The sequence below is a fragment of the Enhydra lutris genome, unplaced genomic scaffold (assembly GCF_002288905.1).
Source record: "Enhydra lutris kenyoni isolate GAN:26980312 unplaced genomic scaffold, ASM228890v2 scaffoldscaffold77, whole genome shotgun sequence".
Taxonomy (NCBI): domain Eukaryota; kingdom Metazoa; phylum Chordata; class Mammalia; order Carnivora; family Mustelidae; genus Enhydra; species Enhydra lutris.
Genome location: NW_019154161.1, coordinates 1,661,450 through 1,677,646, shown reverse-complemented (window position 1 = coordinate 1,677,646; position 16,197 = coordinate 1,661,450). Strand labels below are relative to the sequence as shown.

General features: G+C 48.7%; 1 protein-coding gene across 1 annotated transcript; it reads right to left on the bottom strand.

Annotated features, from left to right (window-relative positions):
* Window positions 1-4,800: 4,800 nt before the first annotated feature.
* LOC111160802 (kallikrein related peptidase 5) lies at window positions 4,801-11,704 on the bottom strand. The gene is made up of 6 exons (XM_022524154.1): window positions 11,564-11,704; window positions 11,227-11,310; window positions 8,815-9,079; window positions 7,761-8,017; window positions 7,501-7,634; window positions 4,801-4,956 (listed from the first exon to the last, which is right to left on the bottom strand). The coding sequence occupies exons 2-6, from the start codon at window positions 11,297-11,299 to the stop codon at window positions 4,801-4,803; spliced, it is 885 nt and encodes a 294-aa protein (XP_022379862.1). The 5' UTR covers window positions 11,300-11,310; window positions 11,564-11,704.
* Window positions 11,705-16,197: the final 4,493 nt, after the last annotated feature.

Genomic DNA, 16,197 nt, shown 5'->3' with positions numbered 1-16,197 from the left:
GAGCTGTTAGATCAGCATACTGCCTTTAAAGTCGTTGAAGGAACTAGAAACTCCCAAATGCCCATTTATGGTAAAAATGGGTCAGTAAATCGGAGTATCTACACAGAAAAATATACAGTGCTGTAATGAGAAGGGGACATTTACAACTACAGACAAAATCTGAATGAAGCACACAAATACAATACAGAGCAAAACGAGTCAAACACAAGGTGATTGTGTGATTTTATTTATACGCATTTATCATGTTTCCATAAATCTATATTACATTTATTCATACAAAGTTAATAAATGAGCAAAACCAAAGAATAGTAATAAAAGTCTGGAAAGTCACTACACTTGGCGGGGGGCAGTGACTGCAGGGGGACCCCCTAGAAGATCTTCTGGGGAGCTTGTCAGATCGTGTGGCCCCATCTGGATGCTGGTTACAAGAGTGTCTTTATCGAGTTTGTAATATTTATGATAAGGGCACATTTCTGTGTGTACATTATACTTCACTGAAAAGTTCATTTTAAATATTTCTAAGAGGATGCCTACCCACAGACACCCTTGGCTATTTACCCACCATCCATTTTTCTCTTCTTCTTGAATCTTCCTTTTACTCAGGGAGCAGCCCCTTTCCTCAAGCCTACACTACTCAGGAGACTTTCGGAGCTGTCTCAGAAAATAAACCTGACTGGTGCACATCAACCATGTCAATCCATTTCCCCTGGCCTGTAATTGGTTTAGGAAAGAACATGTGACCCAATTCTGACCAATAAGAATGAAGGGAATTCTGTTGGGGCCGTTTCTGGGAAAGTGTCATCCTTCTCTAGAACACGCTCACTACAGTCGTTGATCTTGAGGATGATGAACCCACATGAAGGAGAACCAAGGGAAGCAGAGGGAAGTGGAACTGGAGACACGACATTCTCTTGCCTAGAGTTGTCCTTACCTGTATTTCTTGGCATGCAAGGTCAAAACCCATTTAAGACAGTATGAATTTTCTCTTGTTGCCAAAAGCAGATTGACTAACAGCATCATTTTGGAGAATGTACTCAAGATTGCCCCTCAGATAGCATTCTGCTCTATTCTAGACTTTTTGTAGTCAAGACTTTTAATATTCTAACTTTTAATTATTTAATATTCTAACTTTGAACTATCTGTGTCACCTGCCATTACGTCAGTATTATTTGCCCCGCCTCCCATCTTGTGCTTGCTTACAGAGAGCAGTTGAAGCTGGGCTAAGTGCACATTGGTCACTGCACACCGGATATTAATCTTAGATTTATCTTAGACCACCAAGAAGAAGACATGAATCTTTAGCAAGGTCAATGGCCCCAACCCTAGCATCCCAACCCTTGTAGAATGTCCCCCCAAACTGTTGCGAGGAGTTGAGCTCAAGAGAGATAATTATGATGAGTATCATTATATCAATAATTAGTATCTTCTTCCTTCACACCATTGACTGTCTACCCAAAGGCCAGTTCTCACCCTCTCCTCTTTCTGGACAAAGACAATAGACACAATAGAGACTGAAAATGCCAGAAAACAATTTTTCCAGTTTCTCTTGCGGCAGTGGGCATCTCTCTTCCATTGAGACCCAAAGAGAAGTCTGCAGAAGCAGGTGTGTGTGTGTGTGTGTGTGTGTGTGTGTGTGTGAGAGAGAGAGAGAGAGAGAGAGAGAGAGAGAAAGAGGGAGAGATGGGGAAGTTAGAGAGGGTCTCTGGAGAAGGACTTTCTTTCCTTATGAAGACAGCTCTGCTAGGAGAAGCTCTCCTTCCTGCCTTTTGTCACGGTTGTGACAGACTTGATGGCTGGAACAGTGGCAGCCATTTTTATACCCAAGAGGTTACAAGCCTGAAGAAAAAAATAAGACATATTTTCTTCCCCTTTCTAAAATGTAAGCTGAAGGAAGGCAGAGATTTTTTAAAAATCTGTTTTGTTAATTACTCTATCCCAAGTGACTAGAATATTACCTGACTTAGTATATTATCAAGTGCATGAAAGAATGCAGAGAATATTACAGAAGAAAGATAGAAAGAGCTTGGACTCCTAGTGACATCATGACATTTAAGACATCACATTGACCGTGTAACTGTCCTTGCTTTGAGTTTCTTGTTATGTGAAATACTAAAGGTCTTTATTATGTAAGTCAATTTTAATTTGGTGTTTTGTTACTGATGAAATTCCCTAATGTAATTCCTTTCCTAGAATGTTCCATTTTGGGGGCACCTGGCTGGCTCAGTCAGTAGAGCCATGTGACTCTTGATCTCAAAGTTGTTACTTCAAACACCACGTTGCTCCTAGAGCTTACCTAAAAAGAAAATGTTCTATTTCCAAGATATTCCCTGGAGTGACTTTTCTGTGTCCACTCCTGACCACCAGGAGTAGGTATCTCTGGGGCTGAGTCCACGTGTGAAGATCTTTACATTGCAATCCTCTCATTTGATGGATGGAAAAACTGAGGTCCAGAAAGAGGACGACTGGTTAAGAGGTCACTCAGTCCTGTTTCATTGACTCCCGGCCCCACAGCCTTATTAGGGGCACTGTCAGCACACTGCAGCTAGTGAAAGGGGGGTGAGAGGGATTCAGAGTGTACAATGTAGCCCCGCCCTCCTTGGCCACAGCTGATTGGACCCAGAGTCAACACCTGACCCACAGGCAGCCAATCAGGACTGAAGAAATGCCAGTAATTGGAGCTAGTTATGGGTGGCGCTATTGTAGGCCATATGCCCCCAAAATCTGAGGAGGAAATAGAGGATGCCCCTTGGAGAAAATGAGAAGAGGGAGATGTGAAAGAAAGAACACTGCAGGAAAGCAAGCAAGAGAGATCCCACAGGCAGCAAGCTGCTTCTGGGCTGACATCTGCCTGTCCCAAGTCTTGGATATTCTTTTGATAACCGACCTCCCTTTTCTCCTCTGGCCAAAAAGCAGCTCTGCTGTGTCCTCCACCAGCAGGCAAATGATCTTCTTACACAGAAATTCCCAGTCTCTTAGGGAAAACCAAGAGTTTCGAGGTACATTGGTCTTCTTTCCATTCCTGGGAAATGCCCAGCTGGTCCCCATATCAGAGCCTTTGCCTTGTCCTTCTGTCTGGAACACTGAGATCCCAGAAATTCACTGGGCAGGCCACTTGTCATTCTGTAGGACTCAGCTCAAATGTCACCTCCTCCCAGAGGCCCTTGATGTTAGTTTCTGCTGAAACAGATTATCACACTTGGTGTCTTAAAATAACATTAATTTACTCTCTTATTGTTCTGGAGAATGGAAGTTCCAAGTGTTGCCACACTGGGCTAAAATAAAGACATAAACAGGCAGAGGTGAATTATTCTGGAGGCTAGGAGGGAGAATCCATTCTTGTGCCTTTTCTAGCTCCTGGAGACCACCTACATTCCTGGGTTCATGGCCCCTTCCTTCATCTTCAGAACAAGCTTAGCAGCATCTTCCAATCTCAATCTCATTCCCACTACCCACCCTCCAACTCTTTCATTTTCTTTTTTTAAAGATTTTATTCATTTATTTGAGTGAGAGGGTAGGGATAGCAACAGAGAGCACAGCAGGAAGGAGAGGGAGAAGGAAACTCCCCATTGAGCAGGGAGCGAAATGCCGGGCTCAATCCCAGGACTCTGGAATCATGACCTGAGCCAAAGGCAGATGCTTAACCAGCTGAGCCCCCCAAGTGCCCTCCACCCCAACTCCTTCTTATAAGGACCCTTGGGGTTATAATGGTTTCACCCAGAAAATCCAGGATCATCTCTCCATCTCAGTATCCTTAATCACACCTGTGAAGTCTTATTGCTGTATAAAGCCACATATTTCCAGGTTCCAGGGATTAGGCTGTGGACATCTTGGGGGCACAGGTGAGGTGTCATACTGCCCTCCCACACCCTTCTTGACCATGCTATATAAATAGGCCTGTTCCCCGCCCCCGCCCCCCGCCACAACAGTCCTCTTTCCTCCTGCTCTGTGCTCATTTTATACATATTGTATGTAATGTATTCATCCACCTCTTTACTGTCTGCCTTCCCCTAGGAGAACAGGAGCTCTGTGAGGCAGGAAATTGTTCTGTTTTGCCTGTTGTAGTGTCTCAGCATCTGGAAACTTCCTGGCACAAAATAATATTTGTGAAGAAAATGGGGCACCTGGGTGGCTCAGTGGGTTAAGACCTCTGCCTTCAGCTCAGGTCACGATCCCAGGGTCCTGGGATCGAGCCCTGCATTGGGCTCTCCGCTCAGTGGGGACCCTGCTTCCTCCCTCCCCCGCCTGCCTTTTTGTCTACTTGTGATCTCTGTCTGTCAAATAAATAAATCAAATCTTTTAAAAAAAATTTGTGAAGAAAATGCAAAGCAGCTTGAGTGGATCTCTGTTTCTTGCAAGTGAAATACCCCCAAAGAGCAAACACAGTTTTGCAGAGGGAAGAAGTGACTTGTTCCTCGCTGCCTGGTCATTCAGTGAGTGGGGGACACCACATACAGAGCTCACTTCTCCTCAGATGCTTTATTTCTGGGACCAAATTTGGGTCATAGCTCCCGAACAAGGTTAGCCTCTGGGCCTGAAGAAGGAAGCATGGGGGAGACTGAGGTGCAGCCCTCACCTTGGTCTTTCTGGGAAACTCTCTCTAGGACCTGACTGGAAAGACAGGGTCAGCCCAGGGCTGGGGAAGGTGGACCCTGATTCCAGGAGACTTGGGGAGGGGCTGGAGAGATTAACAACCCCAACATCCTCAGGAAGGAACAGGGATATGGAGGGAGTGTCATGGTCCCTGCAGGAGTGATGACTGCAGTGGGTGGGGCACACCAGAATGCTGGGTCCTGGGATGCCTCATGAGTTCGACTGAATGGTGTCCTTGATCCACTTAGTGAATTGGCAGAGGTTGGTGTAGACGCCGGGTCTGTTTGGTTGGGCACAGGGAAAGTCTCCCCAGGACACGAGGCCCTGTAGGGAGCCATTGCAGACCACAGGTCCCCCAGAATCACCCTGTGGAGGAGAAAGGAGTTCAGAGAGGCGGAGTTGTGGGGAGGTGGAAGGAGGGAGACACACAGGTGAAGAAGGGCCAGGGTGGCAAGAGATAGAGACATAGAGATGGAAAAAGTAGAGAGATGAAGAGACATAAAGACAGAGAGGGAGAAACAGGTAAGACAGAGAAAGAGAGAGAGAGAGAGAGAGAGAGAGAGAGAAAATGTTAACATTTCCATGTAAGTCTCACCTTTAGAAGTTCCGTTTGCCCTCTCCACCCAATGCCACCTCTTCTGTGTGTCTCCCTCACTGCATCTCCCTGTCCCTATTTGTCTTTCTCTAGTCCAACCTTTGAACACTGCATTTCTCCTACTGAGCACACATGACCTACACCTCCCCTTTGCAGAGAGGCAGTTCTTGGCCCCTGAAAGATGGGGCTTTCTCATCCTGGGCACCACTGACACGAGGCCAAATCATTCTTTGCCGTGGTGGCCGTCATACACATCAGAAGATGTTCAGCAGCATCCTTGACCCCTATGCATTACATGCCAGTCACTGCCTTCCTCCTCCAGGCACAGTTGTGATAACCAAAACTATCACCAGGCATTTTCATATCTCCCCTGGGGGGCAGGAGGCAAGTTGAGGATTGCTTCTTTGGGTTGCCCATCCATAGCTCCCCAAACACCTGCAGCTACTCTCCTATAATAATTCTCACCACTCTTCACTGTCATTTATTATGTATGCTTATGCAAGATACTAGTATCAGTTATAAAGAAATCCAGAGCCTGACTTCTTTCCCTGTTCACAGACACTACTTCAAGGCTAAAGAGCCTGACTGCCTGCACCTCTGAATTTCAGCTTTCTTGGAGTTTAATTTTTCTCATTATATTTTGTTTAATATCCCTGCAGAGTTTCCTTTGAGAGGCAGTTCATTAACTGCCCTGAGCTTGGCTCCTCATCGGCAAGATAGAGCTAATAATAATGGTGAGTCAATGAGCTGATGTATGTGAACCACATAAAGCAGGGTCCTGTGTTATTATTATTATAGTATTAGTGTTGTTATTACTTTTTGCTCTGAGTGGCCAAACCCTGGCCACATGCTGGTATGAAAAGCTAACTGGGGTCTGCAAACTGCAAAACAAGATGCAAAGCTTGGCCTCAGGAAAGTGAAATGGTTTTAAATGCTGACATTTGAGGGGCACCGCCTGGCTCAGTCGGTGGACCGCCTGCCTCTCAATCTTGAGGTCGAGTTCAAACCCCACGTGGAGGGTTGAGATCACTTAAACATAAAAATCTTTTTAAAAAGTGCTGACATTTGAATTAGGTGTGCTTTCTTCTGATAAAAATCCCTCCGCCCACTCCTCTGTCCAGATGTGTGTGTTTCCATATTGAATGGGGACAGAAATGACGTTGAGAAGTTGCTGTAATCCTCAGGTTTGTAAAATTTGGGGGGAGGGGCCCTTTCCCAGCCATCAGAGTGGGACAGGAGTGCTGTCTGAGGCCATAGCTTACTTACTAACTGCCAATATTACTGAAGTGTTTGTCCTGCCAACAGAGAGCACCTTAATTTATATCCTTCTAGAACCCTTCAGGACCTGAATACAGGGGACGGTCCTGATCCCTGCAAGAGTTTAATTTTAATTTCTGTCATCCTCAACAGATAGAGCTTCCATGAGGATATAGAGAAGCTCTGTCTTGGGGGTCAAGGAATATTTATTGAACATGGACCCCACGCATCTCCCCAGGCTCAGCTCTTGCTGTGTCCACTCCGCCCACCCAGTCTCCCAAACGCTCTGGCTTTTTCTGTTCTTTGAGCCACCAAACTCCTCCCTGCTGCAGGGCCTTTGCAAGTGTTTTCTTTCCTTTAACCTTTGCAAGGCTGGCTCCTTTGTGTCATTCAGTCTCTACCCACCTCTTGGAGGAGGCCCTTCCAACCACCTTTTTGAATATTGTCCCTCATCACTCCCTACCATAAAACTATGTTTTATTTTCTGCATAGTTTTTGTCATTCTCTGAAATTACCTAATTTATGCATTTTCTTGACCATTGGGGTTTTTTAAATAATTTTAGTTTGTATTTCATTTTAAATAATCTCTATACCCAGCATGGGGCTTGAGTTTACAACCTTGGGATCATGAATCACACGTTCTTCTAACTGAGTCACCCAGACGTCCCTCTTTTTCACTTTTTAAAATGTAGCTACTAGGGACGCCTGGGTGGCTCAGTTGGTTAAGCATCTGCCTTCCACTCAAGTCATGATCCCAGCCAGGGTCCTGGGATTGAGCCCTGCATAGGGCTCCCTGCTCAGCAGGGAGTCTGATTCTCCTTCCTCCCCTCTCTCCCTCTCCCCCGAGAGAGAGCAAGCGCTCTCTCTCATAAATAAATAAAATCTTTAAAATAATCAAATAAAATGTAGCACCTAGAAAATTTAAAATGACATGTTTGACTCACATCATATTTCTACTGGACAGGGCTGTGTTCCCAGCACTTAGCAAGGTTTCAAGTTACACAGCTGGCACTCAGGGTGTATATCTGCTGCATGAATGCCTGCATCTTGAACCTTACCTGGCAGGAGTCTCTTCCCGCCTCATCGCCAGCGCAGAACATAGTGGAATCTATCTGTCCTGGATAAGCCTTCCTGCACCTGTCGGCACTTAGCACAGTGATGTTCAAGCACTGGAGGACCTTGGGGAATTTAACTGTCAGAAACACACAGAGCAAGGCCACTGTGAGCAACGGAGAAAGATGGGGAGGGGCAGTGCTCAGAGGCAGAGAGGGGGAGAAGGCAGACAAGGGTGTGCATCACGAGGGACCTGGACGCTCACCGTGGGGGCTGCTGGTTGTTCCCCAGCCAGAAACCAAGCAGCTGGTCCCAGCAGTGGGACAGTGAGGGGAGATGTTGATGGGTTTAACAGCCTGAGTCTCACGAATTTTTCTGTTCAGTTTGATGAGCATGAGGTCATTGGAGTGGCCGGGATGGGAATAGCCAGGATGAGGGATGGACTTGATCCCTTTGAACAGCTGCTGTCCAGCTTCATAAACGGGTGACAGGGAATGGTGGCCGAGGCGGATTCTGTAAAACCTAAAGAAGGTAGTGCAGATTATTAGCAACCCCGATTCCTATGCCCATACTCAGCGCCGAGTATACCCCAATCCAGTCCCAACCTTGACTTCACCCCATCCCATCCCATCCCCACCCCGAATCCTTTCCCCACATAGAAACCACCACATCTGCATTCCCAACCTTGATCTAACCACCCCAACCTCAAATCCAACCCCCTCCAACCTCCCATAACTCTAATCTCAACCCCATCCTCAATCCTACATCCATTCCCGCCCTCAGCCCTAACCCATCCCCATGTATCTCCACCCATCTCCAATTCTCCTAATGGTATCTCCATTCCAGACTGTCAGCAGACACATGCCCTTCTCCAGATCCAACCCATTCCCATCCCCGATCCTAGACCTAATTCTTCACCCACCCTCAAACCATCAATACATGCATTCCCAACTCCAAATCTAGCCATCTCCAGTGCCATTCATAAAGCTAACCCCAACCCCATCTTCAACCCCAGAGCTATTTCCAATCCCAACACCATTTTCATCTCCACCCTACCCCATCCCAGACTCTAAAGCCACTCTAAATCTCATCTCCATTCCAAACCACTCAACATATGCACTCCTCACGCCCAAATCCACCGCATCTCTAACTCCCACCCCCTACCACAATTCTCTCCCCAGCCTAACCCCATTCGCCACCCCAACTCCATCCTTGATCCCATCTCAGCTGTACCCCTTTCTCACCCGCACCCGACACTCACCTCCTTGGCCCTCCCCCCGCCCCTGCCCTGTCCAGCCCTGCTCCTGGAGCCCACTCACGGCTTCCGGCAGTGGGCCGCTGTGAGCAGCCACTGGGGATTCACCAGCACCGCCCCACAATAGAGCTGGTTGGGCTGCAGCAACAGCGCTCCCTGCCACGGCTGGGCGTGCATCTCGCAGTCGGAACCATTCACGATGCGGCTGCTGCTGCCTTCGCCTGCCCTGGTGTCCTCCTGGGCCCTAGCTCCAATGTCCCGGGTGCTTCCAGAGGGCCCAGTGTCAGAGGGGTTGTCGCAGGAGGTAGCATCATTTGCAAGAACAGGTTCTGGGGGCAGAAAACGGGCGGGGCTTGGGATCAGGGCGGAGCTTGGGCTCAGCGGCTGGGTCTTAGATCCAAGAGGTGGGACCAGCCAGAGCTCGTCCTACCCACTGAAAGACTCTTATATTGAGGAGGGGGTCAGCCCAGGACTTTAGGGGCGGGGTCTGGAATCTAAGGTTGAAACCTATGAAGAAGGGCAAGGCTTAGAACTCAAGGACAGGGAAACTGGGTGGCTCGGTGGGTTAAAGCCTCTGCCTTCGGCTCAGGTCGTGATCCCAGGGTCCTGGGATCAAGCCCCACATCAGGCTCTCTGCTCAGCGGGGAGCCTGCTTCCTCCTCTGTCTCTGCCTGCCTCTCTGCCTACTTGTGATCTCTGTCTGTCAAATAAATAAAATCTTAAAAAAAGAAAGAAAGAAAGAAAGAAAGAAAGAAAGAAAGAAAAAGAAAGAACGAACTCAAGGACAGAGTCCAGGATGAGGTGGTTTACTGGACTCTTAACTGTACCTCAAGGTTCCTGGGAGTGGCTAGAGCTCAGTGGGCGGGGCCAAGAAGGTAAAGTTGGACAATCCCAGAGGCGGAGCCAAGGTTCAGGGGGTGGAGCCTGAGAATGGACCGGTGACCAGGGCTTTCGTGGTGGGACCTTGGTTCAAGAAGTGTGGTCAGTCCTCAGAGAATGAGGTCAGGGCTGGAAGGGGCAGTTTGAGAGGCCAGGGTCACGTGGAGAGATGGAGTCTAGAAAGATCCCTGACTTCGGGCAAGGAGGTAGGGGCTGAGTTTTAGGAGCTGCAGACAGGATCGGAAGGGGCCGTGGCCCCAAACCTGAAGAGCCATCTAGGTGGGGCCTGGCTTGCAGGGTGGGGGGTGCATGCCCAAGGGGACCCTGTCTGTGGATAAAGTCTGGACTAACAGTGTGGTGGACAAAAGGGGGTCAGAGTCAGAGTCCCTGGGCAGAGGGAGAGTTGGGAGAACAGAACCAGGGAAGTGCTCAGCTAGAGGTGCCTGGTGGCGACAGAAAGTAGGACTGATTTTGAATTCTCCAACAAGAACTTGCCTCCTGAATCCTCCTGGCAATACCCTCAGACAGACACAGATACCCCACTCCATCGCCAGTCCCCCAGTCTGTCCACTCCCTCATATTCTTGCTGATGACTCACAGACGCCGAGCCCTGGCGCACACATCCAGGAAACACGCACACAACTGTTGTCACAGATAAGCACGCACACAGTTGCATGAGAGATGCACATCATCTCCACCAGGGTAGCTACAGGCACGGTTGGGTCTCATGGTGCACACACTTCCCAAGGATCTGCACTGGGCGGCAGCCTCCCAAGGTCTCGCACACCCATGCAGTGTCTCAGGCACGTGTATGCATCCCTGTAGAGACCAGCACAGACTCTCCTGCACACAGACACGTTGGCATGGTGACAACACTACACTCCGAAAGCCCAGCAGTAAGTGACCTGGTATCACCCATCCTCACACAGCCACCATATCGAAGTGACAGACGCTTCAGCCCATGCAATCCCTTAGGGGAGGGATGGAAACTCCACCCACGCAGCCGCCCCATCGCACAAACAGTCCCCTATAAACACGCAGTCACCATCACCTGGACACAGAACCTCAAACGGTCTCACAGCCCAGGTCGAGCCACACATAATCCCGCACTCAGCCGCAATCCCACAGCCCCAAACCATTACCTGCACCCACCTGGCCATGCATTTTCACCGTAAAAAGCACTTTTGTGACACACAATCCGGTCACACAGGGACAAGGACTCCAGATACTTTCAGCCACACAGAGCCACACACATAATGTGCGTACAATTACCTGCACAGACATTGAGCCACACATGATCCTAAATGCACACACACCCAGTCACACAATCAGCCTCCAAGCTAGTGCACCTGTTGCAGGCAGTCAGTTGATATGGGGAAAGGCACCCCCCCCACACACACACAGTGACAGGCACACAGCCACACACAATCACCTGAACATGAATAAGGACACCAACTCATAGTCACCCAGTCCTAGAGCCATACCCCATCACATAGCATCCCCTTGGGACTAACACTCCAATGTCCCTCAGAGAGTCACCCATAGACCCATAGCCCACCCAGTTAGTCTACAGGCACACAACAGGGCTTCTGGTTACCTGTCACCCCCATCATCAGGGCTGTGATCAGGGCACCGGCCATCCACATCCAGGGGTGTCCTGCTGGAGCCATGGCCGCTGCACCTTGTGGGGAGGACAGAGGGCAGGAAGGCCAGGATGATTCTGGGAGGCCCTTACCCCACCTCCTTTCCTTCCCTGCCCCACTTCCTAGAGCAGAAAGGAACCACAAGGGGATTGCCCCCCAACCCAGAGACTATAGACTTCAGAGGAGCAGACATCCAGCCCCCTCCAGTCATGCAATGAGGGAGGATAAAGAGAGAGTAAGGGTGCATCCAAGACGCAGACACCTGTCCCTGTGGTCTTCCCCAGGCCTCACCTGCCGAGTCCCCCAGGTAGGGGGTGGGGAACCGGCTCCCAGCTCAGCCACAGACTTCTCAGGTCTGTGCCGTCCTGCAGCCACCTCCTCCTCGGTTCTGGGCACTCAGCCTGAGTTATAACCACCCACTGATCCCCGGGGCACATTCCCAGGGAGTGAGGTGCCCTGCCAGGCCTCAACAATCACTCCTCCTGCTTCCCCCCACCTCCGCCCCCAGAGCACCCCCCACCCAGTCCTGAAGGCCACTCCCTACTTCCCTGGCAGAGAGGGGGGCGGGGGGGGGCAGGAGTTGGGAAGGGGTCTGTGCAGGGCTGGCCTACCCAGCCCTGAATCCCCTCCCCCTCAGCGTTGAGCTCACGCTTCTCACCAGCTCTGGGCGGTCTTCTCGATACCTGGATTTTTCTTTATTTTCTGTGTTCTTCACTCATTCTGTATCTCTCCGTCCCACTTTATCAAATTCTCATCTTTGTCTGTTTTTTCAAACTCTTACAGCCTTCTTTCTCTGTGTTTGCTTCCCTCGGAATCTTTCTAAGTCTCTCTCAACATGAGACGTGCCCACCAAGTATCTTGCTTTGGGTCTATCTCCCCACCTTTGTCTTGTCACTCTCCCCGCGTCTCAATGCCTGTCTTTCTGCCCCTCCCTCTCTGTTTTTCTGTGTCTCTAACCCTTGCCATTTATCTGTGCTTCCTGATTCTCTTTCTTTTTAATGGTTCTGAATGGTGCATATCTCAAATATACCTTAGGATTCTGGTCTTATTTTCCTTCTGCTCTGCCCTTTTTTTTTTTTTTTTTACAGCTTTGAGGTAGAATCGGGGTACAATAAACTGTGAACATTTAATGTGTAGGATTTGATGAGTTCTGACACACATCACACTGATAGGAAGCATATCCATCACTCCCTTTATGTGTCTGTGATTCTCGATCTCTGTCTCTATGCCTCAGAGTCTCTCTTGTATCTTTCTTCCTCTGTTACCTCTCTTTCCCCTGTGACTCTGTCCTTTCCAGTCTCCCTCTGTTTCTGTCTCTGCATCTGTACCATTCTGTCTCTCTGTCCCTCCCCCCAACCTCCATCACAGGTTCCAAGTATCTGCATCTCTGCGTCATTGTGTCTCTCTGTCTCCCTTGTCTTGCGTTGCGGGTAGAGGAGATTCAGGCCACTTTGCCAAAGGGATCCCCTCATCCTCCCTCCTGCCCTTCACCCTGGGGCTGGGGCCACAGGGCATAAAGGGGTAGGGATCCAGTCTGGGGGCCCCTGCCAAGGACTTGGCTGGGCTGATGCAGTCAGCGTGGGTGAGAGGGTTGGGCAGGCCACCTGTTGATGGGGAAAGAGGCCAAGAGGCCAGGATAGGGGGTGGGTGGCTCCTGGTCCTTTGGGAAATGGGGCACTGGGTGGGGATCCCAACATGTGGCTTCCGTCTCACCAGCCCCGGGCCATCTGGAGCTGCCTCTCCCAACCTCTTCTCCATTTGAGTTCTTTCTGTCTGGCTCCGACTCTCTGAGTTCATCTCTACCCATGTCTTCAAGTTTCTGACCCTCTGGGACATGGAGCCAAATACTCACTCAACCCCTATCTCCTGAGCAGCCCCTGTGTGCCAGACTGAGGTCCACCCATGAACAAAACGGACAAGGACTCCTGGCGATGCTGCAGTCCTCACAGAACTCACATTCCTTGAGGGCAGAACCGAGCTGAATTGCTCACTTCTGTAACCTGGCACCTGACGAACCAGAGGTTTTGGAGCCCTTAGGCCGGTTTCAGGGTACAGGGGGAGAACAGCGTTCTGAGTCTTATTTTGATTATTTGCTTTTTGTATTGCACACATGGAAGTGACAAATCCAGCAACCCACTTCTTCTGCAATCTTTCAAGGTTGGCTTACAACCCTTTTAATTCTAGATACGCCTCTTTACTCCAGATAGGTCTTTACCATAGTGTTTGGTCTCTTTTACAAACTAGATTAATTAAGTCTCTTCAAACATTTTCAAACTACATTTCTATTTTGAAAGGATTTTATTTATTTATTTGAGAGAGAGAGAGAGAGAGAGAGAGAGAGAGATTGCACAAGGAGGAGTAGGGGCAGAGGGAAAAGGAGATTCACTGCTAAGTAGGGAGCTCAACACGGGGCTCAACCTCAGGACCCTGGGAAAATGACCTGAGTCAAAGGCAGATGCTTAACCAACTGAGCCACCCAGGTGCCCCTGAAACATTCATTCTCTTCTGGAAGCCCTTCAGTATTTAGACAGACCTCCCAGAACATTTAGGTAAATTTATGCATCTAGACATGCTACATTTGTAAATATGATCAACACGATATTCTTTTAAGTACCTCAACACGGACTATAAATTTGGTATGATGTCAACTTAAAAACCTTCAGCATTTCAAGCTGAAGTCAGGAGATGGTCTCTGTAATGGGTAAAATTCTCTTAGACATACAAGCACCTTAACATGCAGACAGTCTGCTTTAAAAAAAAAAAAAAGATTCAGGGCACCTGGGTGGCTCAGTCTTTAGGCGTCTGCCTTCGGCTCAGGTCATGATCCCAGGGTCCTGGGATGGAGCCCCGCATCGGGCTCTCTGCTCAGCAGGGAGCCTGCTTCCCTTCCTCTCTCTCTGCCTGCCTCTCTGCTTACTTTTGATCTCTGTCTGTCAAATGAATAAATAAATAATTCTTAAAAAAAACAAAAAATTTAAAAAATAAAAATTTTGTAAAAAAAAAAAAATTCATGTTAAGCCTTTAAACATGTCTATGCTCAACTTGAGAAGGTACCAGAATTGAAAGAAAGCTACCCTATAGCCTAGCAGTCAGGAACTGAGACTCTGGCACCAATCCCCTAACATTCAACCTCCAGCTTGGCCATCTGCTCTCTGTGAAACTTTGGGCAAACCATGGAGCCTCTCTGTGTCTTGGTTTCCCCATCCCTAACATCAGAACAATAACGGTACTTAGTTCATAGGTGTGCTATGAGATTTAATGAGTTAATAGATAAAACCCTTAGACCAGTGCCTGTCATGTACTAAGTAAGTGTTACTTGTATCCATTGAAGAAAGTAATTCTCTCTTAATGAATTGAAGTTGATTTTGCTCTGGACATTCATTGACTGGTTCCTCCTGGTGACTCTGGTGCATTTCATGGCCCTATTTACCATCCAAAATCTTTAGAAGGGATTGGTCAAGGCGGGCCATTCACATGACTGAGTATTTCCACATACACATAAAGATCAGCCACTCCCTCCCATCATGTGTCTTGATCAACTTTCACCTTGCTTTGGTTCTTAAGACATGTGCTTTTTCTCCAAATCTGAAGATCTTTGCAACTGAGGGACTTTGTTCTTTTAAAATGCTCCCTCTGTCTTCAGACCACATAACTCTCCCATCACAGAATGACACACGATTGACTTTGAACATCTAGCTGTTGCTCTGTTTAATGAAGTCCGATTTCATTCTAAGCTGTGCTGGGCAAAATAAGGTTGCAATAAATGTCGAAACAAATGAATTGTTCTTTCTGATTCTCCCTCTGTTCCTGAATATTTCTCTGCTCTTAAATCCAGCCTCCATGTAGGGCCGTCTTTTCTCTCTCTCTCTCTCTCTCTTTCTTTCTGGGAGCTCCTAACTGTCCCACTTGTTTTGCTGGGAGGACCCCTGGCTTAGAGGTTATTTTGCCTTCTTCACAGAAGATGCAGGGGAGGTTGTAGAGAAGAAGGCTTCTCTGAGGACAGGGACAGCCCTGGGACTTGGGATAGAGGCATGTACATCAGTTAGGGATCATGCGTGGTGCACGTCTGTGGAAGCAGCCCAGAGAGCATGCAGAAGTCTAACCCTCATTTCTCTGGGGACATCCCATCTCCCCTCTTTCCTGTCCATTGCTGTCCCCCTCAAATGGACTGCAGCAAGATCTTTCTAGTGTGCAGATCTGACCCTGTAGCTCTCTCTAGGCCACGTGTTTCTTCCTGGCACTCAAGGTCAACATGATCTTCCACTAACCTACGCTTCCAGCCACGCCACTCACTTCTCCCACCTCAAACTCCAGCTTCACCATTCTGGATGATTCACCATCTCTGGGGCACACCAGGTGTTCTCACACCCCCAGGACTTTCTACAGGTTGTCCCTTCTATGACGATGAACGTCATCCACCCAACCCTCTCCATACAGTGAACTCCAATGCAGCCTCCTTCTCCAGACTGCCTAGCCCCAGCTCATCCCTCTTCTTTCCCTGCACCATCACTTTGACCTCCTCTCTGGCCTCCGGTCTCTCTCCTCTGGTCCATCCCCTACAAGGTCCCAGCGCTGCTCTTGTTCACAAGCCTTCCATGGCTCCCCACTGACCTCAGGAGAAAGTTTTATTCTTTCAATCTGGGGTCTGAGGTCCTTTGGGATCTGGCCCCAGCTCTGCTCTCCCACCTTCTCTCCCACCCCTTACCCACACACAGTGATCTCCCAGCCCTCTTCCGTCACTTCTTTCACTGCTACAAAAGGAGTTTGGGGGAAAGAGCCACCAGGAAGTCTAGTCCAAGGTGGAGTACTCACAGATGTTTTCCTGGAGGGGAGGAGAAATGAAATTGGGCTATAAAAGGGAACAAAGAACGTCTAGACTTGAGAGAGGCTGAAGTGGGATAAAAGCAAAAAAGCACTGCTAAGAA